Source organism: Rhinolophus sinicus, linkage group LG12 (genome assembly GCF_036562045.2).
Source record: "Rhinolophus sinicus isolate RSC01 linkage group LG12, ASM3656204v1, whole genome shotgun sequence".
NCBI lineage: Eukaryota > Metazoa > Chordata > Mammalia > Chiroptera > Rhinolophidae > Rhinolophus > Rhinolophus sinicus.
The window spans coordinates 53523892-53545893 of NC_133761.1; the positions used below are offsets into that span (position 1 = coordinate 53523892).

The 22002-nt window shown below is 36.6% G+C and overlaps 1 protein-coding gene across 3 annotated transcripts in view; it reads left to right on the forward strand.

Moving 5' to 3' along the window:
• The window catches only part of CNST (consortin, connexin sorting protein), a 75884-nt gene that overhangs the window by 39691 nt on the left and 14191 nt on the right, over positions 1–22002 (forward strand). For all 3 annotated transcript variants that reach the window (XM_019730890.2, XM_019730891.2, XM_074316894.1), the window contains 7 exons: positions 1878–2083; positions 8405–8435; positions 10553–10639; positions 11100–11214; positions 13313–13334; positions 13519–13615; positions 19897–20792. In XM_019730890.2, coding sequence (XP_019586449.2) covers positions 1878–2083; positions 8405–8435; positions 10553–10639; positions 11100–11214; positions 13313–13334; positions 13519–13615; positions 19897–20792 — 1454 coding nt within the window. The remainder of the gene's footprint in view (positions 1–1877; positions 2084–8404; positions 8436–10552; positions 10640–11099; positions 11215–13312; positions 13335–13518; positions 13616–19896; positions 20793–22002) is intronic.

Here is a 22002-nt window from a genome sequence, read left to right on the forward strand (position 1 = left end):
CCCTGGAGGCTGGGGCCATCCTGTCTACATTTCTTAAATACCAGAATTGCTCTGGAGATTTTGAATGTTTGAGGTGATCAGATCTGGGAGGGACTTGAGATCTAGCCAATCCCTTCATCTTAAAGGTGAGGAAACTCTAGTACAGAGAATAAAATGTCTAATCCAAGGTCATTTAGAAAATGACAGAACTGAACTCTCTTGCTCCTATTCCAGTGCTCTTTGTTTCATACTGCTTGTCCTAGCAAGGAATGTTATCTCGAGAGGTAAGCCAGTTTTTTTATTTAAGTTGTCTCTGAAGCTCATGATCTACAAGCCCCAAGAGATAATCCTTTTGTAGTATGAGTCTTGCAAGTTTCCCTGACCCCTTAACCCATCTGGAATGACCCATCTGAGCCTAGTTCATATTTTCCATCCCCTCCCCACCCTTGGTGGTTAAAGTACTATATTCTTTCTGATTGTTGCATTAGCCTTCTGTTGCTTTTGGAATCCTTAGGCTTCTGTGTAGGGTTTTGGAACTTCTGTTGGTTATGTTTTATATTGAAATTTTTTGTTGGCTACATAATTATATTTACTAGCACATTGCTTGTTTATAAATTGTGCTTATGCATAACATTAATTATTAAAATAACTTAGAAAATGGATTTAGTAGGAAAATGTAAGGAATCACGATAGGTGATTTTTCTTTTTCTTTTCTTTTTTTTTTTTAAAGCACAGGACTTGGAATTTTAATGCTGAAGACACTGCTGGATATAATTGGGATACATGGTAGATAAATTAATCCCTCTGCTTCAGGAGTTATGATCTAATAAAGATGAGACATTACACCAATTACTATAGTGCAACACAACATAATGTAAGGCCATAATTGGAGGGAAATAAATTTACTTCAGGCCCATGTTATAGGGAAATACATGGATTTCGTTAGGGTAGAACATAAATAGGCATAGATGAGAGGAACATATTCCAACTGTTAGAATCTGTAATTGCCCAGAAAGGCACAGAGTGTGTATTAGAGAGATGAAGAATTGACCGGTGTGGCCAGAGCAGTGGGTTTATTTGGAAGGCGGTAGAAGACAGGCTTCCGGACACACTCTAAAGGGCTGGGAAGGCAGCCTCAGTCACGGTGCACACACACTACTGAGAAAGAGCCTCAGAGGCAGACCAGCTGAAGGGACGTACACACGCACACAGGCAGTCTATTCACTTCAGATATGAAAATTAGAACTGATACTGAGGTTTCAGTGAAGGGTGAAGTTATAATATATAATGATTAAATGTTTTAAATTTTGTGCATCATTTCAGGAGCTGTGGGCCAAGCAGTTATTCATTTGGGATATTTTCTTTTTTCAGAAGTTTGTGTTACTTAACTTTTTATTAGGAAAAAAATTTTCAGTCTGGCATCTGAATTCCTGCTCTTCTGGGACCCAGAAGTAGTTCTAAAGTTATCAGACCAGAGTTTAAAGAGGAACGTTTAACTTCTTTAGCCATTTCATATGATAAACACATTTATCTTCCTATTCAGTTCGCATTTGGGGCAAGCCAGGACTTCAAATTGTAGCTAATCCTTTTTTCCTTGGGGAGAATCAAGTTTTTGGTCAGGTTTTAACCTGTCTACTTTTCTTTAGATCTTTTTTAATATTCTTAATTCTGCACACACACAAAAATGGTTTATGTGTGTGCTAATAGGAGCATTCAGGTATCATCATAATGTTAAGCAGGACAATAACTTGTGGTTTCTGCTTTGTTTTTTGTTTTGTTTTGTTTTTTGTATAACTAGTTTTATTTGAAAATTTTATGATTATCAGGAATAATTGTTTTAAGGTATTCACCATGATGGAAATTTGTTCTAACATAGACATTTTGTTTACTTCTTAAAGGGCTTTCTTCAGGAGATTCCCCACCTTCAATGCAAGAAAATGTAGTAAGTGCAGCCGCACGTGCTGTTGGTGATGGAGCGTCTGCCGAAGTGAACGCCAACGACCCTCCAGGAGCCCCGAAGCTGGCTCTGCAGTCGCTGTTCTCACTGATCCGAGGTGAAGTGGAGGAGTTGGACTCAACAGCCCTTCCCCTTTGCCTGCATCAGGTAGGACATGAAATCTTTCACTTCCAGCCTCACTCACATTCTGGGACCAGAGTTGGCAATAACCCGAAATCCCAATTCTCTGTCATTGATTCTACCCCATCTGTCACTGATGAGCCCAGGAGACGATGCCCCTGGATCAGTGGCTGATGGGAAATGTGCGGAGTACAGTCAGCACTGTACTCACTGGCCACACTCTGGCCTTGGATCGTACTCTCTCATTCAAATTGTTGCTGACTTCTTTTATTTAGTGAATAAGCTGTGTGCAAATAAGAGTCAGTGTAGCACGTGCTTAGTAAGCACCACCTAGGTGCTAAAAACAATGCTGAACGCGAGGGAAGCAACAATTACGTAGCAGGATCTGTCCTTAAGAGCCCCTATGGAATGGGAGAAACAGTTACATAGATTAATGATTGTAGAAGTCTGTATTAAGTGTAACAGTAGGCATGTTTAAGGTGCAGCAGAAGAACAAAATGCTTCCTCAATTTGGTCCTGTCTGTAGTAGGTCCAAAGAGGACGACTCTCGGGCTGGGATCCTGCAGGAGGTGCCTGCACTCGTTAGATGAACACAGCGAGCTGGCACCGGAAGAGAGATCAGCCTGTGCGAAGGCCTGGCTGGGATATTGGTGGAGATTACGATGGAAAAGATTTTGGAAATGAGATCGGATAGCTGGGGATATTAAGGCCTTCCTTTCAAGGGCTGAGAGTTTTTAATTATGGGAGTGCACACTCAAATTTGAATTTTAGAAAAATAGCTCTTCTGATCATTGGGCGGGTAACTTAGAAGATGGAGAGAGTGGGAGGCCCTTAGGACAGTGACAAGGAAGCTTTTTTGTACAAGAGCCAAGTCAGGAAAAATGAAGATATTTATGAGCTGTGTTTTGCTTTTCCTAAAAATGAAAATAACTGGCATATGGGAATGGAAAAAGCTTTACTTTTTATTTCACTTACTTCTGTTTCATTTTAACTTTTGCAATGAGTAGTGAGTAATTTTTAATTTTTAGAAAGTAAAATAACTTGTGGCAAGGCAGGAAAATGTAGATTCTTACAGATTTATATTTACCTCCTTTGTGAACTTGAAGGATGCCTTTGAGAAAATAGGTGCTGCTTTTTGACCTCTATCTAACGTGTTCCTAACTTGCCAGAGTTGAGAAGCACCAACACGAAGGCAGCTTTCTAATCTTTCAACCCTCCTTGTATTTGTTTAGTGGCTTGACTTTGCAAAGTGTATTCACACTTATTGTTATTTCAGCCTCCAAACAATCTAGAGAGTATAGCGGTGGTTTAAAAGTATGTGCTTTGGTTCTACCACTGACAAGCTAAGTGGCTTTCAGTTTCTTCTTCTGTAAAGTTGCAGAGGATTAAATGAGATAAATGCAGGTAACAACATTTAACATAGTGCTGGGTACACAGGAAAAACCAAATAAATGTTACACATTATCACTATACTCTCACTGTCACTAAGTCAGAGATTGCTTGTTAGACATGAAGGCGGGGGGCTCAGCAAAAACATGGTGAAGCCTGCAGTAAACTGAGGCATCGGGGCCGCAGAGCCAGCTCATGGCTTTCCCCCTCGGCCCAGGAATACAAAATATTCTCTCACCTCCCAAGGGAGACAAATCAGGGAGAAATGCAATGATGTTTTATTCATTTCAGTAATTCGTAGCACCTCACACTGTGTCTTCCACCTGGATTCTCCAGTTGTTGAAGTTTTGCCACAAATTTGCACACACACACCCCCACCAACACGTATGCACACATATTTTCTCCGGAAACATTTTTAAGTAATTTTCAGGCATTGTGTCACTTCATCCCTAAATACTTGCATGTGTATTTCCCAAGAACATAGCCTGCAATGCCATTATCAACCCCAAGAAATTTGACATCCATACAGTATTATTTAATATACAGCCTACAGTTAGGTTAACCTCAAGTTGTTCCACAAATGTTCATTGTAACTAGTTTTCCCCCAATCCAGGATCCAGTGAAGGAGCACATACTGCCTTTGGTTGTCAAGATTCTTTAGTCTTTCATAATCCAGAGCAATCCTGAAGCTTTTTAAATTTAAAAAAAAAAATTTTTTTTTTTTTTTACTTTCATATCATTGACACTTACGAAGAGCCCAGGAATTCTAGTAGAATGTCCTATAATTAGGATTTGTCTGGTTATTTCTCCATGATTTGATTCACGTTAAAACATTTGGGGAAAGAATTCTATTTAAGTAATATTCCATACCCAGTTCTTTCTTGAACTCGTTGTAGTCTGGCTTTTGTCCCCAGTGCTCCACCAAAATTGTACTGTAAAGGCCACGAGAGACCACAGTGTTGTCAAATCCAGTGCTTCTAATGGCTCCGGTAAGATGAAAATTCAGTCCTGAATTTTCATCTTACCGGAGCCATTAGAAGCATTGACCAGTTGATCACCTACTCCATTTTGAAGCTTTTTCTTTATTGGCCTTTTGGGACCCCGCATTCTTGGTTTTTACCTCTTAACTCACTGGCCATGCCTTCTCTGGCTTATTTGTTGAGTCCTCCAAATGTTAGTAATATTTAAACATTGGAGTGCTTCCAAATTCAGTTCTGAATTAAATATGCAGCTTCCTCAAATGTCTAACGGGGATTTGAAATTTACGACGTTTAAAATTAAACTTTTCTTTTTCTCCTAAAACGGCAGCTTTCCTAGCCTTCCCTTTGTTAAATGGCAGCTCCATCCGTCCGGTTGCTGAGACCGGATACCTGGAAGTCATCCTTTACTCACTTCCCCCACATCCAAATCCGATCAGCAAGTCCTGCAGATCCACTTCAAAATATGTCCAGAATCTGCTCTCTTCTCCCTCCTTCATTGCTACCATCTCAGTACAAGGCACCATCGAATCTCGCCTGGGTTCTTGCAGTAAAGTCCTCATTATGGACACCTCCCTGCCTTCACTCTGACTTCCATTGCATTTTTTCCTTCTACACAGCAGTCTCTGGGATCCAAATGAAATTGAACTCAGGTCATGTCATTTCTCTGCTCAAATCTCTCTAGTGGCTTCTCTTGTCATTCATAATAGAAACCAAAATCCTCACCGTGGCCTATGAGCTCTACGTGATCTGGCTGTTACCTCTTAGACCTTAATTCCTACAACTCTCCTTATTCATTCCTTCCTTCCCAGGTATGCTGGCCTCCTGTCACTTCCTCAGATATGCCCAGGACATTCAGGGACTTTGGTATCTCCCTTCTACTCTTTCTCATAAAACTACTAGAGGATACAGTCCATCCAAACAAGGGAGTAAACCAAGAAATAGGAAGATATGCGATACAGGAAACTGGGACTGTTACCCAGGAGAGAGGTGAAGGGAATTCCCAGGTAAAGGGAGAGTCTAAGATGACAGCTGTGCACCAAAAAGAGTGTAGACAGTCCTGTTTAGAGCAGACCAGAGAGTCTGAAGAGAGACTATTCTATCCTTTTTCTGTTACTGAATACTTGATGTGTCTGAATATATTGAGAGATTTAGGCTCTTGATGGAGTGTTTGGAATTATACAAGTGAGAAATGCACGGAAAACTGCAAAAAAAAAAAAAAAAGGGAAAAAGTAACTCCAGGGAACACACAGAGTTTTCACAAAAGGAAAAAAATGTTTGGCTCATAGTAAAGTAAACATTAAATATTTATCTACCCATGACTACAATGTAACACTGTGGAATGGGTAAGTATCTGAGAGAAGGTGTTTGTGTTTGTAGGATTGGGGTAGAGAAGAATCAAAGGACTCAATCTTCATCGTCTACTAAAACTGAAAAAAAATCAAGAAATAGCAAATATGTGCATAATGTTTAGAGATGTAGAAGGTTAAAAAAACAACAACAGGTGAATAAATCTAAGTGCTTGCTCCTGAAGAAAGAGGTATAGGACAAGAGGGGCCCTATACTCACCTTAGAGAACTATTTGACTCCTTAAACCATATATATTCATAATTTTGATAAAAATAAGAACTAAAAGAAGACATTTATAATTCAAGCATCAGGTGAGAAAGCATCCAGGTTAAGGTGGTGACAGTGGAAATGGAGAGGGATGAGTTCTAACTTTGCATCTTGCACTTTCGGTTCAGATACAAAAACCATTTCTGGCACCTACTGCTATGTTCTGGGCACTATGTTGAGTACATATTCTCACTTAATCCTTACAGCAGCTTTGTCTCATGGGGCTGTAGGTATTATTGTCCCTGTTTTGAGTCATGAAATGACACATCCAAGATCACACAGCTGGTAATGTCAGAGCTTGGACTAGAACGTGGTTTCAGGTTATTGACCTTCAAACCCACCTTCTTTCTGCTCTACCAGGCTACCTCCAGATTTAGACACATGAGACATCAAAGAAAATCACATCTTCTCTCGTCCTGCACGACTTCCCAGGGTTAGGTTTTTTTAGGGGAAATGCCCTGTATGTTTATTTTTCAAGCTGTCCTTTCACCTGGAAATGCCTTTTGCTTTTGAGGCATTGGGTTTCACGACCCGTTCTTTTATGGTATTGGAACTGCCACAGAACTGAATTCTAATTGAAATTTATATTTCTGTAGTGCCAGATAATCTGGTTCCGAATAGGTATGGACCCCCAAAAATAACTTCTTAAGTGAGAGCTACTTATTAATAACTTTGTGTCTGTGATGCACGAACACAAAAGGGAAAGGACAGTGGCTTTGAAGAGCTAGGCAATTGTCGTGATGGGCAATGTAAAACTATGTATCATGTATGGCAGAGAAATCTATGCCATGCCATAGATTTTTCACTGGAAGTTTGTGGGTGAAATGTGATCACTGATGTCTATTAGATGTAACCCAGTGGTGTGCTCTAGCCTGCGAGTATACCAGCGCGTGAGAACCATTTTCAGTGATGTCCATGTTATTAATAGCTTGAAATCAGCCATGATGGTGGTATTGACACCACAAAAATGAGCAAATGCTACAAATCAAGGCTCTCCCCAACACTCTAGAGCTGATTGTTAAACATGTATCAGCACACTACTGGTTACTGTAGTATATGGAATTCTCATTTTGTAGGTTAAAAAAAAAAAGGTTGAATAGTGACATTTTGATTTGGTTCAAACTAGTGCTGTGATATTAGAACAAAGAGCTGATAAAAGACAAACAGAGTCTTGAAAAGCAATTTATCCTTTGTAAAGTCCTCACAGTAGAAGACAAGTACGGAATCAAACTTTAAAAATGTACAAGAAAGGTGATTGAGTCCAGTTGTCTATCTTGCTCATGGAAGAGTGTTATATCTGTACAATAAATTTAAACTAGGCATTATATTTTCCTTTAAACATATGCTGTTTCCACTTTGGGATTTGGAAAAGCTATTCCTCTTTTATTGCTCGTTTATAGCTTTGACAAAGAACTTACTGCTTTTTGCATTGGCAGCTACCTAGAAAACGGAGACACTAATCTATAAGTGGAACACCTGGGTTTTCTTTTTGTTGTTTTTTTTAACTAGAAATTTAGTAAGAGTCAGTGGAAACTGTTTTAAGGGTGTCAAGAACGTATATGAAATATTGTAAATATGGTCAGTTTATGCAGATATCTCTCAAAAAAGATAATTTCTGTTTTATGGTTCTATTTATAAATGCTGCATTAAATAAAGACCTAAATAAAAGATCCCAAAGTTTTTAGAACCAAAGAATTTTTTTAAATTTGAAGGTGCCCTAGAATGAATCTGGTAAGTGATAAGCCGCAACTGGGACCAGATCCCGACACTGTGCCCCGTCTCACCCCGGCCAGTGCCCTTTAGACTCTGCAGCACTTTGGTATATTCCAAGCATCATTGCTCAACGTTTAGCACTTGACCCAGCCTTTTCTGTAATATCAAAACAGAACCAAAAGTCAGAGTCCCATGAGGTAGTTTGTGAAACAGAAATGAAATGAGTAGTGTTTTAAGGTCTCCTGTCATGTGACATAGTTCAACTTTTTAATTGACTATAAACAAAGTCATTCTCTTACCTGTGTTGTACTTTTATAAGTCTCTGTAGTATTTTCCTCATTCTTTAGAGTTTTTACTTCTAAACTCTAATGCATCCGTGAAGTTTGCTTTGACTTGGAAGAGAATAGGCAGAATGAGGTTGTATTAAGACCAAAGAATGTCTCTGTTTGCTTTACTTAATAAAAGTGACTTCACAAATGTGTCCTGTGCCTATAGTCAGATTTCTTCTGAACTGGTAAATGTAGTTAAATAAAGAGTTTTCTTAGTTTGGTATTAGAGACTTTCAGAGTGTCAAGGTCTTGATTTCTCCCAAATTTGACTTCTTATCCAAATGTTAATTTCCTGGGGTTTTTTGTTTGTTTGTTTTCAACAGATAGCAGAGTCCTATTTCCAGGAGGAGGACTGTATCCTTTTCTGAATTACAGGAAGAAATTCTTAGACCTCTTAAGGAAAAAACTGCCCATTTCGAAAATTGAGATTTACATGAAATGTATAGATCTGTCGTTTTCAACGGGTTTTAACAGTTTTGTGCACCGATGTAATCACCTCAGAAAGCAAGATGTAGGGCATTTCTAGCACTCCAAAAATTCTCTGGAACCACCCTAATTCGACCTTCCATAAATAAGCCCCAATTTTACCAAAATCTAAATATTTGTGTGTTTAGGAGGGGGGATATCATGTTACTGAAAATTACAATTAAAAAATCCATTGGAGTTTCTTTGTTTTTTTTCTTAACAGAAGTGCAAGTCAAGTAGTATTCGTATGGTAAGGGCTGCCAAGCATATTGCACATAGCAGATCTAGGACTGTCTTATTCCAGTTGTATATACATCTTCAAAGGAGATTGAATTCTTGACTCGTAATAAACAAAATAAATGTTGTCCAATGAGACTGTCTGCAAACTCTTGTGTAGGAAAGATTTCTTCCCTCAGTTTTTCAGTTTCCCCTTTTAAAAACTTGCTTCTCTTTTTGAGGGATGGCCCACTATATGCTCTCTACAGAAGCATCTGTTTTTCCCCATTCGTGTGATTTCTTTTCCTTCTACCTTGTTAACTTTCACACACCTCTACGCAGATTGAGGGATAAGCAGTTACCGACATGAACCCAACCGAGCACACTGGTAACAACCTCAGACAATGGCAGTTTATTACTAAGTATGTGGAAAATCTAATTCTGGTGGAAATGAAGCTAGAACTCTCTTTATGTATTTATTTATTTATTTATTTTTTAAACCAAATTATCAGTATGGCGTAGTACCGTGCAGACCAGCCATCAACATCCCTGGGCGCTTCTTAGAAATGCGAATTCATGGGCCCTAGAATCAGAGCTTCTGGAGATCAGACCCGTGAATCTGCATGTTAGCAAGTTTTTTAGATAATTTTTATGTTCAATCAAGTGAGAAACATTGGTATACTTTAAGTAATGGGCAGAGGAAAGCGGAATTGATTGTCCCTGCTTCTCCCTGGACAATTTTATGATTCCTGGTATACCTTTAAGACGACAAATGAGAGAGAGAACTGAACGTCTGGGTGACCTTGGGAAGGAAAAAAAGCTAAACAGTGAGTTTTCCTCTCCCTTCTTTCTGGGTCAACATTTAGAACATGGCCCAAAGGAAGGTAGACAGTTGGACAATTTATCCCAACCTCATATGGTGCTAAGTGTGTGCAACAGATGGAGAACACAGAAGTTTATAAGAAAATCTACACAAAGGGAGAATCACATAATTATGAAGATTACTGTGGCAAGTTAATTAAATTTTTTACAAAAGATCCATATAATGTTTTGCTCTGTCCTTGTTTAGGCATGTAATCCTTTGGTTTTGTGGGAGAAAAGCATTCAGTGAGAAATAAGTAAAGGATCAAGGTAAGTTGAAATCAGAAACAGTTTGACAAGAGGGTAGCATAGTTGCTTCACAGAAAGTAATTTAAGGAAAGAAGAAAAAAGGGGAAACACTTAGATTCCAGGATTTTATGTCGGTCCTATTTCCAATTAAATTACGATTAATTGGCTGCTAGAGACATATTACCATGTTTCCCCAAAAATAAGACCTAGCCGGACCATCAGCTCTAATGCGTCTTTTGGAGCAAAAATTAATATAAGACCCGGTCTTATTTTATTTTACCATAATATAAAACCGGGTCTTATATTAAAAATAAGACCCGGCCTCACGTTAATTTTTGTTCCAAAAGACACATTACAGCTGATGGTCCGGCTAGGTTTTATTTTCGGGGAAACAGTATTAGCAAGCAGGCATTCCTTGAATGTTAAAACTTTCTTTTAGTTTCTACTGTTTGCTTATAGAATGGAACCCAGATAGCTACTGCATAATATGCTGTATTAAAATGTACCTACTTCAAAATCAAGAAACCTTACTTAAGATTTGTTTAAACTTAAAAATGTTTAGAGTCCTCTCATTTTTTGGTAAGCTTCAAATTTCTCAATTTATATAGGACATTATTCTTCAAATATGGGGCTAAGTGTAAATAGCCTGGATTTCTATTTTCCTCAAATTTTCTATTCAGATGAGAAAGCAATGAAGTTCATTCAGCTTGAACGACTGTATCACGAGCAATTGCTCGCAAATCTTTCTTCCATTCAAGAACAGTGGGGTGAGTACAGACTAACAGAGAATGTGGAATTATCAGAAATTAACAGGTTGCTATCTAAACAGTTAACATATTTGCCTGGATTTTGTAAATCAGAAACTAAATGTTTCTACAGCTAAGTTAATGTTGCAAAGAAAGTAGCATTTCTACCACAAGTCCGTGTCATTGTGAGAAAATCTTTCTCTTTGTATTTTGTTCTTCATATCAATGCCAAGAAGAGAACTCTTGCAACTATTTGCATTTCTTCTGATCCCTTTGCCTGCCCTACTGGCTAATTTAGTCTCGGGGGTAATATTTACTTAACACTGAAAAGTCATCACTTAGCTATTTCTAACTGTTAACTTCTGGGTTGTTTGAGAAGGTAATTTTACATGCTAATCTTAATCAGTGGTGCCAGTTAACTATTTTTCACTCCTAAATATGATTTGCAATATTCAGTGAGTAACAAATATTTTAAATTTAGAAACAAAATGGAAAACTGTACAACCACATACAGTTACGTCTGTAAGGAATTCAGAAAAAGGATTTAATGGTGAAGATTTTGAACAGCTTACTAAATTTTGCACAACACATCAAGAGTAAGTATTTCAGTATTTTGTTTGAATGAGTTGCAATAGAATATTGAAGCATTGTGGCATTGAATAAAATACACAATCCATTTCATTTGTTTTGTTAATGTTTTCAACTGAAGAAATTAAATCAGATAAAATGATTAGGTTCCTTTCTCAGCTTTTATCTGTTTCTTAAACTAAACTCAGTAAAAGGTCAACTTTGTATAGGTTCAAAGTACCTTCTAATTAGAAAATTTTAAATATAACTCCTAATAGTGACTCTTTGTGGTGAAGAAATTAGATGATTCAAATGGAAAAAATTGTGTATTAGGATTTTTTGTTGCACTTGTTTGTTAATGTTTGTATGTTGTAGTAAAAACACATCTTTAAGTGTGCCTAATAATAGAAAACAAATGCATGCAGCACAGTAATTAACCAAAATGAACCTCATTTACCAAATAATTTTAAATTGCTTTATGTATATCAAAGAGCTAGGTCTTTAAAACTAAATTACAGTAATAATAAAACACTTAAATGTTTTTTCTTTTAAGTCATTGTTTGAAAACTTAGAATTCTGAAGGTGAGGGGGCATGAGAATAATTACACGGGCAGATCCGAGGTGAACATCCTAAGCCCTCAGGAATGCTGAGACGCCATTCTGTTGCTAACCTTGTCTGCCTTTTGCTCAGAATCACAATGACTAAACTAAAACTCTATTTGTTAATCATGGAACAGGCACAAGTAATTGTTGCTTAGCTGATGCAGTAGAGAATTGCTTTTGCATCCGATTGTTTTGGAGAACCAGCCTTTGAATGATTCTAGATTCAGAAGTGATGCTCGTTCAATTTTTGTGATGACGGTTTTCTTGTGTTAGACATTTAGAACCTTTTAAACAGTACTTTTAGGGATTCCACATGATAACCTAATTTCTTAGCCTGTGAAATAGGTTCACTTTCAACTTCATAGAGTTTTAAAATAATGGGATCTTTTAAAATAAGTAAAGGGAATTGTTTTACTTTCAGAATATTCAGTATAGATACTTTTCTCTGCCCTTCCCGTGGAACTAATAATTTTTTAATGTGATACAAATGTTTTATTATTTAAAAACAAATATTTATTGAACATAACCTGAGCTTGGCATTTTTATGCTTTGAATTTGGATAATTACTCCCAAATCATTACTCTTAAAATTGTAATATAAAAATGTGTTTGAGTTATACATACAGTGAAATGCACAAGCTTGATGAATGTTTACATAAACATATATGTCTGTGTAACTACCACTCTGACCAACATATACAACAGTCCAGCCCCTCCGAAAGCTCCCTCGTGCATGTGCCACGTCAGTACCCACTCACCCCACAGTAACCACTATCTGAGTTCTGTAACAGTATGTATTCCTCTGTTCTGTAATTTCATATCAATGTAATCACACAGAATGTAGATTTCTGTATCTAACTTCTCTTGCCCATCATTATGTCTGTTAAATGCCGTTGTGTGTAATGGTAATATGCTCTGTTTTATTCTTCTGTGGAGTCCTCATGTGACTGTGTAGCAATTTATTTATTCATTCTATTGTGAATAGACATTTGGATTGTTTCTGGTTTTTGAATATTATAAATAAAATGGCTGTGAACATTTTTGTGCATGCCTTTTGGTGGATATATGCATTCTGTTAAAAGTGGGTATTTCCTAAAATATAATATTTAAAAATAATTTTTTTGTTGTCTGTTTCCATGGATAATGCCAATGAAATTGTCTTCTGCCATAATCTATTTTAGATTATAACAACAAACTAAAATTTTCAATATATATGCGTGTGAAATATTCTTCAAATACATTATTAGCAAAAGGTTAACATTTTTTTTCTGGATCGCAGCATTTGTAAGTTTACTTGGGGGTTTTCAATAGTAACTGGCTATCTAAGGAGATTAACACATGATATAGCTGCACTTTGAACTATGTGAACCAGTGGTAATGTTCCAACAGTGGAAATGTGTGCTAATATTAGAGTCCAGGGAAGCTGTAATATTTTTTTACAGTCTTTTTTCAGTGACATTTGTTTGGAAGCATATTGCTGCTGTAATTTTTATTTTTAATTCTTTTTTTCTCTTTTTTTCCACAGTCCTCTTTTATCTAAACATAAGGTAAGAGATTGTATCTTTGAAAGTTATTTACAGAAAAAAATGTTAAATGTCATATGTCTATAGCATGGGATCTTTTAGAAAATAAAAGAAACCTTTCTCAAATTATTTTCAATTTTCTACTTTAATACAATAGTTTCCCCAAAAGTGTTTTTTTGTTGTTGTTTGTTTGTTTTTAACTTTTTAGATAGCTGCTGTAGAAAAATCCCTGGGGAGGAAATGTTTTACGCAGTTAATAGCATCTGAAGAGCTGAAGGAAAGTGGAGTTACAGACAAAGATCTGGGTATGTTTTGAAGTTAGAGAGGAATGTAAGCGATACCTGCTTCTTGTACTGTTTAAGTGTTACATTTGAATTGCTGCGAAGGAATTTTTTTTGTATTTACTTTTTGTTTGGGCATATACCTTTCCTAGACAAATAGCAAAGCAACATTTTTTTTTATATTGCATAACTATTTTTAGCTATCTAGTAGTAGACATTATAAAATCTAAATTCTATTGCTTCTCGGCCTTTTGGCTAAGACCAAATGTAAATCTAAATTCTTACAAAAACATAAAGTTGTTTCATTGTTTTCAGTAGATGGTTGTATGTATCTAACACAAAATGACAAGACTGTACAAAAATACTGTGAAATAGGCTTGGTTTCGGTATCTTCAGACATCCTTTCCTGTTTAAAAACCAACAATTATTGTATGGACTTTACCAGAAATTTGTTCTATCTAGATATCTAGAAGCTCTATATCTTGATAATTTATGTATAGCAATTTATTTTCTTCGCTTTTCTGTTGCCTAACATATGGTGTACTTTAATTTGCGTGTATACGTTTCTAAAGCATTAATGATATATTTTATACCACTTTGTATCATGTCAAAAGTTAAAGATTTTTAGAAACTTTTTTTTATATTAGTAATGTGTGTTCATTATAAAAATTTTAGAAAATAAAGATAAATAAATATATTTTAAGGTGTTTATTTTTCCTCATGTATTGTTTTAGTACTAATTTGCATTCCTGGGCTTTATGTTCCTGATATTAAACAGGCAGCATCCAGTGTTTTTACTGAGTTGCCCATAACATAAGATGATGATGAGCATGCCTGCAATTTAATTTTCTTTTTTCTCTTCATAAAGTCCTTTTTTCCCCACTAACTCTCACTTTATCCCCTGTATTCTTATGAGGCAAATTTAAGATGTTGCCGTAGGTCAATCCTACTATATTCTATTCTTCCCATCTCTCCTTTTCTGGTCATTTTTATATTGGAAATCAGAGTAAAATGAGCCTCATAAAAATCTTAAGGGAGGGAAAAAGTCACAAAATGACCACCTAGCTTGGGCATGGGTGTGACTCCACGTTACATTCGCACATTGAGAAGAGGGCTGTGGGCTGATTGATTACATTTGGTGCTTAGCATTGGCTGCTGTCTAGCATGAGCTTGGCTCTACTTCTGCCTTGGCCTCTGCTACAAAATATGTGGTACAGGTGAGGAAACTGAAACACCTCATTTACGTCACTTGATTGATCCTTTGATTCACAACTAGAATCTGGGTCTTCTGGTTTCTAATTGAATGCAGCACGCTTCTCCTAAGTAAATTGTATGGATTATCAAAGATTTCCACAGTGCTGACATCTCACTAATAACTGTCTTATGGGGAGGGTGTGGACTAAATCCTAGGGCAAGAAATCTTGCCCAAGTCTGATAAAACAGTATCTTTTAAAGAAAATTTCAAATCTCCCAGAATTAGTCTCCTCAGAGTGGTTATTCTGTGAATAAATACGTACTTAGAAATGTAAAAATATGAGAAAAAGAGATATGAAAATATTACTTTAAATGATTTGTGTTTAATACATTGTTCATGTTTTCCCTCGTATTCCTCATTTCTAATAATGTATGACATGTAGTACAAGCAAGACTTTCCTTTCCTTTTCTTTCTCTCTCTACATTCTTTGATCCTAAGCTCCTTCTATAATATGTTACTTGCTATTTTTTGTGTGATGGTTAAAGACATTGTTTCTGGAGCCAAAATTAATCTGGTTTAAATTCTGTCTCTACCACTTAAAGCTGTATGACCTGAGGCAAGTTACCTAACTTCTCTGAGCCTCCCTTCCACAGCTCCAAAATTAGTAGGATTCTTGTGGGGATTATATTAGTAATTTCATGTTAAAAGTTTAGAACAGTACCTGGCCCTAGGTAAGATACGCAATATATGTTCACTGCTCTCATTACTTCTCTTCTTCTGCCCATGTTATCATGACCCCGTAATACTAGCGTTCTATCAGTGTTCTCTACATATAATTCATTTCCACTTTTCTAATTAAGCTCCCATTATTAAAGTCTTCAAGTAATTTACATAGTATTTTATATTTTCAAAATACTTTTATGTATATTATTTCATATGTTCCTCTTAACAACCAGTGTAAGGAAGTATGAATCATTTGAAGTAATTCAAGGAAGCTAAGTGACTTATCCAGGAACAGAACTAGTTAGAACTCAAAGCCAAACTTTAGTTTTCTGATCCTGAAGTTCACGCATTTTTATTAATTTGTATTTTTATTTATTCATAAGTAATATTTAATATGTAAAAATAATGTTATACACATACATTATAACAAATGATAACAAAATGAAGACCTATGAACCTAAGACCCAACTAAGGATTAAATTATTGTCAATTCTGTCCCTTGCTTTCACTCCAACATGCAGTAACCATTATCCTGAGTGTTATATTTATCATTCCCTTCCCATTTTTTATCAACTTTATTGACATACAATTTCCATACAGTAAAATGTACCCATTTTAAGTGTGTAATTAGATGAGTTTTGACAAATGTATACACTCATGTAACCACTACCCCAGTCAAGATAGAGAACATATTCATCACTCCATAATCTTCCTCCCAATCCCATTTACAGCCAATCCTTCCCACGTCCAGCCCCAGGCCACCCAGTGCTTTTCTGTCATAGATGAGTTTTCCCTGTTTTAGAATTTAATGTAAATAGGATTGCTCAGCATATGTTTTTGAGAGGCATCCATATGATTGTGTGTATCATTAGTTCATTCCTTTTCGTTGCTGAGTTCGATTCCATTTTTTTACCATACCACACTTTGTTTATCCATTCGCCTTTTGATAGACATTTGGATTGGTTCCAGTTTGGGGATATCATGAATAAATCTGCTACTGTTTCCCTGAAAGTCAGACCTAGCGGGACAATCAGCTCTAAGGCGTCTTTTGGAGCAAATATTAATATAAGATCTGATCTCATTTTGTTATAATATAAGACAGGGTCTTATAATTAATATAATATAATATAATATAATATAATATAATATAATATAATATAATATAATTAATATAATATAATATAATATAATATAATATAATATAATATAATATAATTAATATAATATAATATAATATAATATAATATAATATAATATAATATAATATAATATAATAATATAATGACTGGGTCTTACCATGTTTCCCTGAAAATAAGACTTACCCCAACCATCAGCTCTAAGGTGTCTTTGGGAGCAAAAATTAATATAAGACCGGGTCTTATTTTAATATAGAACCGGTTATAATATATAATATATAATACAATACCGGGTCTTATATTAACTTTTGCTCCAAAAGACGCATTAGAGCTGATGATCCGGCTAGGTCTTATTTTGGGGGAAAACATGGTATATTAATTTTTGCTCCAAAAGTCGCATTAGAGCCGATTGGCTAGGTCTTATTTTCAAGGAAACAAAGTAGAAAGGCAGTTTTTGGATGTATGTTTTCATTTCTCTTGGGTAAATAATTGAGGGTGGAATTGCTGTGTCATAGGGAATATTCATATCTAACTTTATAAGAAATTGCCAAACAGTTCTTTACTGTGGTTGTACCATTTTATGCCCCATCAGCAATATATGAGAATTCCAGTTGCTTCAGATCTTTGCTGACATTTAATGTTGTCAGTCTCTTTTAGTTATTTTAGCACTTATGAAATGGTATGTCCATTGTGCTTTTAACTTGCTTTTTCCTGATGACTGGGTATGTAAATTTTAAGTTTTGAATTAACTTCTGTAGAAGATGTACTAATTTATACCATTATCAACATTTCAGACTTAAAGTTTGAGTATGGTTTTTAGTCTGCTAAAATAAATATTTATTGTGAAAATTTCCTTTTGAAGCTTGATACTACTCATATGTTTGTACTTAATGTTAATTTATGAGATATTCAGAAATTATAAGAAATAAGTGTTAATTCATGAATTCTTTAGTCCCATATCATGAATTGTGCAGGGGATTTTCCCCTAAATAGAACATGGGGGGATAGAGAAGAAAAAATAACTCAAAGGCATGTACATTTCTGAAGAGTATGTGTTATAACTAAGGTTAAATCTAGCTTCTCATTTTAGAACTACTTCTTTAATTCAGTGTTTACCAAGTATCTGTTATGCACTTGGCTCTTATTCCATTTTTATTTCATCAGAGGAGTGTTATTTTTAGTATGTGTGAAGTTAATGCAATAGAAAGTAACACACATCACTAGATTTTGGGATCCAGGAGAGCCAATTAACAGAAATTTTTGTTACTATTAACAGAAGCCTTAACAAGAATAAGTTTTATATTATAATACATAGTTGTCGAAAATTCAGAAAATATTTTTGGTTAAACATAGTAGACCAAACATTTACCTCCACTTTTTCCTGAAACACCATTAAAACATCAGAAAGGGATTCTTAAAAGGCAGAAACCCACAAGGACAGACCTGGCAAGGAAACAGCAACAGATGTGACATCCAGAAAAATTTGGAAGCTGGAAAGCAGATGGATAGGTGGCAACTGGCTTAGCACACCGGAGAAAGCTGAAATCTAGTGTCTACAGGGAAAATGTTGGCTCCTGCACTGGAAAGGTTTGGGAATTGGAGGCCCAGAGGGTATGTCTAAAGTCAAGGACATAAGGTTGGACTAGAAAGGAGATTGGAATAGTATTCAAGAGGGCTTTATATTCCCTCTCTACCAAGCAGGAGGCTGAAGGTTTATTTTTTAGAGAACATGAGCTAGAGGAATTGTGGACTCAGGGATCTGGCACAACTGAAGAAAGAAGTATTATATAGAAAATGAGGATTAAATGAAAATATTATCGACTGAATGGTGAGACCTGAGCCTGCTCTGCATTTAGCATCTAGAACTGTGGCAGCTACATCTCTTTCTTCCTCTTTGGGAAACCAGCTACCGGTCTCAAACCTCCAGATACCACATTAAAGGCCTTTCAACAAAAGGCCCAGCCCCTCTTTGACCCACACTGAGAATTACTCCTGGAGAAGGCTTGCTTTTCACCACAGAGCTGCTTGTTTCCTCATTTAAGAAAACCTCAGGTAAAAAAGATGTAGACCAGATCAGACACACAAACCAGAAGAAATTCAAAGGAAACAGTGCAGAGGACAGATGAAAACTGTTTAGAAATTAATGAATATTATCACAGAGCTTAGAGAAAATATCATATGTATGAAAAGAAGACTAAGATGCTGATAAAGGCACATTCAGAGAATTAAAGAAAAAGTTCATAGAAATTAAAAAATGTGATGGCCAAAATAAAAAAAAATAGAATAATTGAAAGATAAAATAGAGTCTATCTCTAACAAGATGAAAAGGTATAGATGGTCAGTCCATGAGCCCTAAGAAAATTCCCCAGAATTGATGGTCCTGAGTTTCCAGATTGAAAGTCCCACCAAGTACCCAACACAAAGAATGAGAAACTTGAAGTTTCTGGACACCAGATGAAAAGAAAAGAATGTAACTCTTCCAGGAAGAAACTGTAGGTTACAAGGAGTTGGTATTCAGAATGGTAAGAGACTTTACATCCCTACTGGGAGTTAGGACACAATACAGCAGTTCCTTCAAAATTGTGAGAGAAAAAGGATTTCTAACCTAGAAAACCATACTTGATTTTTAGGGGTGAAAGAATAAAGACTTTCAGATGTGAACAATCTTAAAAAGTTCACTTTCCATGTACCTTCTCTTTAAAAATGTTCCACCAAGAGAGAATAACCAAAGAGGAAACCTGGGATTCAGAAAACAAGGTTTCCAAACATAGGCAAAGGGAATTCCTAGGCTCATCAGAAAGGAACATTCTAGGACAGTATCTGTGTGGCAAGCCTGGAGAGCTCAAGAAGGGTATGGTTTCAAATGGATAAATTATCTGTTGGTGCATATGCCATACTTGTACATCGGTCAGAGTTTAGAGATACATAAGCAGAGATATTTTTTAATGAAGTAATAAGTGAACTGTTAGTACTAAGGACAATAAAGTGTAAGTGAGAAAGGAAAATGTCTCAGTAATAGTGTAGGTCAGTGTGAATAATATTTACAAAGCCAGAGTAAGGTAAACATTTGCATATTGAATTGCCCCAGAAGTGTGTTGCATTGTAATTGGCAGCTAGAGGAGGAGAAATAATACATCATTTCAGAGGGTTAGGTTATTGTGTCACACACATCATTCTTGTGTCCTTTCCATTCCCTCCTGTACAAAGTGTTGTTCTGAATCTTAAAACAACTTGTTTTTCTTTGTCTTCAGAGAGCGAAACTTGTCTTGGCCTGGAACCAAGTAAAGAGAGCCAACGTAAAGAGGAGACTCCGGAGAGCAATCCCTGCTGTCATCAGATGGCCGGCCAGGCCGACCCCCCGAGCCTTCTGGTAACTGCAGGGAGGGGCCACACGGCGGAGCCACTCGGCAGCGCTGAAGCCACCAGGGAGCTCCACGCCCAGCCCTCCGAGGCTGCGGGGAGCAGCAGGTCTGGGGAGCCACACTCTTCAGAGAATGCTTGTGAGGGTGGCGGCTGCCTGCAGCTGGCTCACACAGGGGTCTGCCAAGGTGTGACCGAGTTAGAGGGCGCTGCACAGGACCCTGAGGTGTTATTTTCCAGCGAGTCAACGACTGAGCCATTGATTTTACCGGGCCCCGATCATATACCTCCTGCCTTGATTTCTGAGGGTAAATGTTCACAGACTCAAAGAAAGGAACTCCAGCTGCCACTTCAGGATGCTGCTGAGGCGTTGCCCACATACCAACGTGAGAACAATGAATTAGATGAGCTGCAGCAACCTGATCTCACGGGCACTGATGGAAAATCACCGCAGGGGCAGGCTGACCCCAAGGGCTCTGCGAGTGTACTTTGTGAAAATAATAAAGTCTCTGACTTAAGTACAGCGCTTCCCGAAGTGTCTATGGCCCCAGAGGAAAAGGGAGGTAAGGAGGAACGCGTCAATAAAGAAACAGAAGACTATTTGCACAGCCTTTTAGAAGGATGCTTAAAAGATACTGAAGAGTCCCTTTCATGTGAAGAGGAAGACTCAGATCTCCTTCAGGATCTTTCTCCTGATGAAGCATCCTATACTCTCCAGGAGAACCTGCCTTCCGATGACAGCTGTCTCTCTCTCGATGATCTTGCAAAAAGGATAGAGATTGCAGAGGTAAATTTGAGATTTGATATAAGTACTATTAAGAGTAAAATGGGGGAAAAAAGTACATGTACAAGTATGTTAAGTATCGCCTTGTTTTTATAAATTTTCCCTGGTCTCAAACATGAGGGAAAATTTTAATGTATACTTTTAATCAGTAGTAGTTGTATTTATTTTTATCATTATGTTTATGCTTCCAAAAGTTATATTGCATGCCTCCAGGTACAGTTTGCGTTGTGAACACCAGTTTTTATATTCCTGTGACTTTCATTTGGAAGTCTTAGGGGTTACGATCAAGACAAGATTAGTCACATTCTTATAAGGAAATCTCATTTTTCTTCTCATCCATCTAGAAGATAAAATATAATATATACTCTCTGTTTCTTCCTCTTAATATGTTTTTAATTCTTTAAAACAGTATAACAGAAAGAAGGAAACATTTTAAAACACAATAAGACTAGGAGATACTGGGTGGATTTTTAAGCCATTAAATTGTGTATGGGGGGATTCTCTTTCTTACAGTATTAATTTATAAGCTCTAGATTTGAACAAACAATACTTAACTACTTCACTAAAGCAAACATAAATAATTCAAAGTTTCAAAGTTTCTGTAATCAGTAATGAGGCTAACAAAAACCAAAAAAAGAAAAAAGTGAGGAGGAGAGGATCAAGATGACCACTCTCCTTTGTTTGATAATACAATTTTTTAAAGTTCCTTAAGAAAAGATAAAAGCCGTACCAAAACGATAGCCCCTCAGGGAGGCAGCCTGATATAGTAGAAGGAGCAGCGTCTGGGAGCCTTAGTTCAAAGACGGACCCCACCAGTTGCCAGCCTTATGGAGTTACTATTTACCTCTCAGTCTGTTTCCTGTGTTCTCCTCTGAAATTGAGGATACCACCTACCTTTCTTCTTTATCTTACTTTTTTCCAAGTTAGCTTTTAAGTCCTATTTATACCCAATGTTTTCAGATTCTGTAAAATCACTGAAAAAAACTTCAAGTGGAAAAGTAACAAAGCCAAAGTAGACAAAAAAATAAACATAAAAATAGAACCCTGTGAAAGCTTTCTAAGATAATTGTAACTGTTGGATTACTAGTTTCCTTTATTGAAGGAATTGACTTATAGTCAACTGTCCATCACCCATGACTTTTCTTCTTAATTTTTCTTAAGATTATTTAATAGTGCTTAATAAGTGCAGAGTTTCTGTTTGGGTAATGAACGT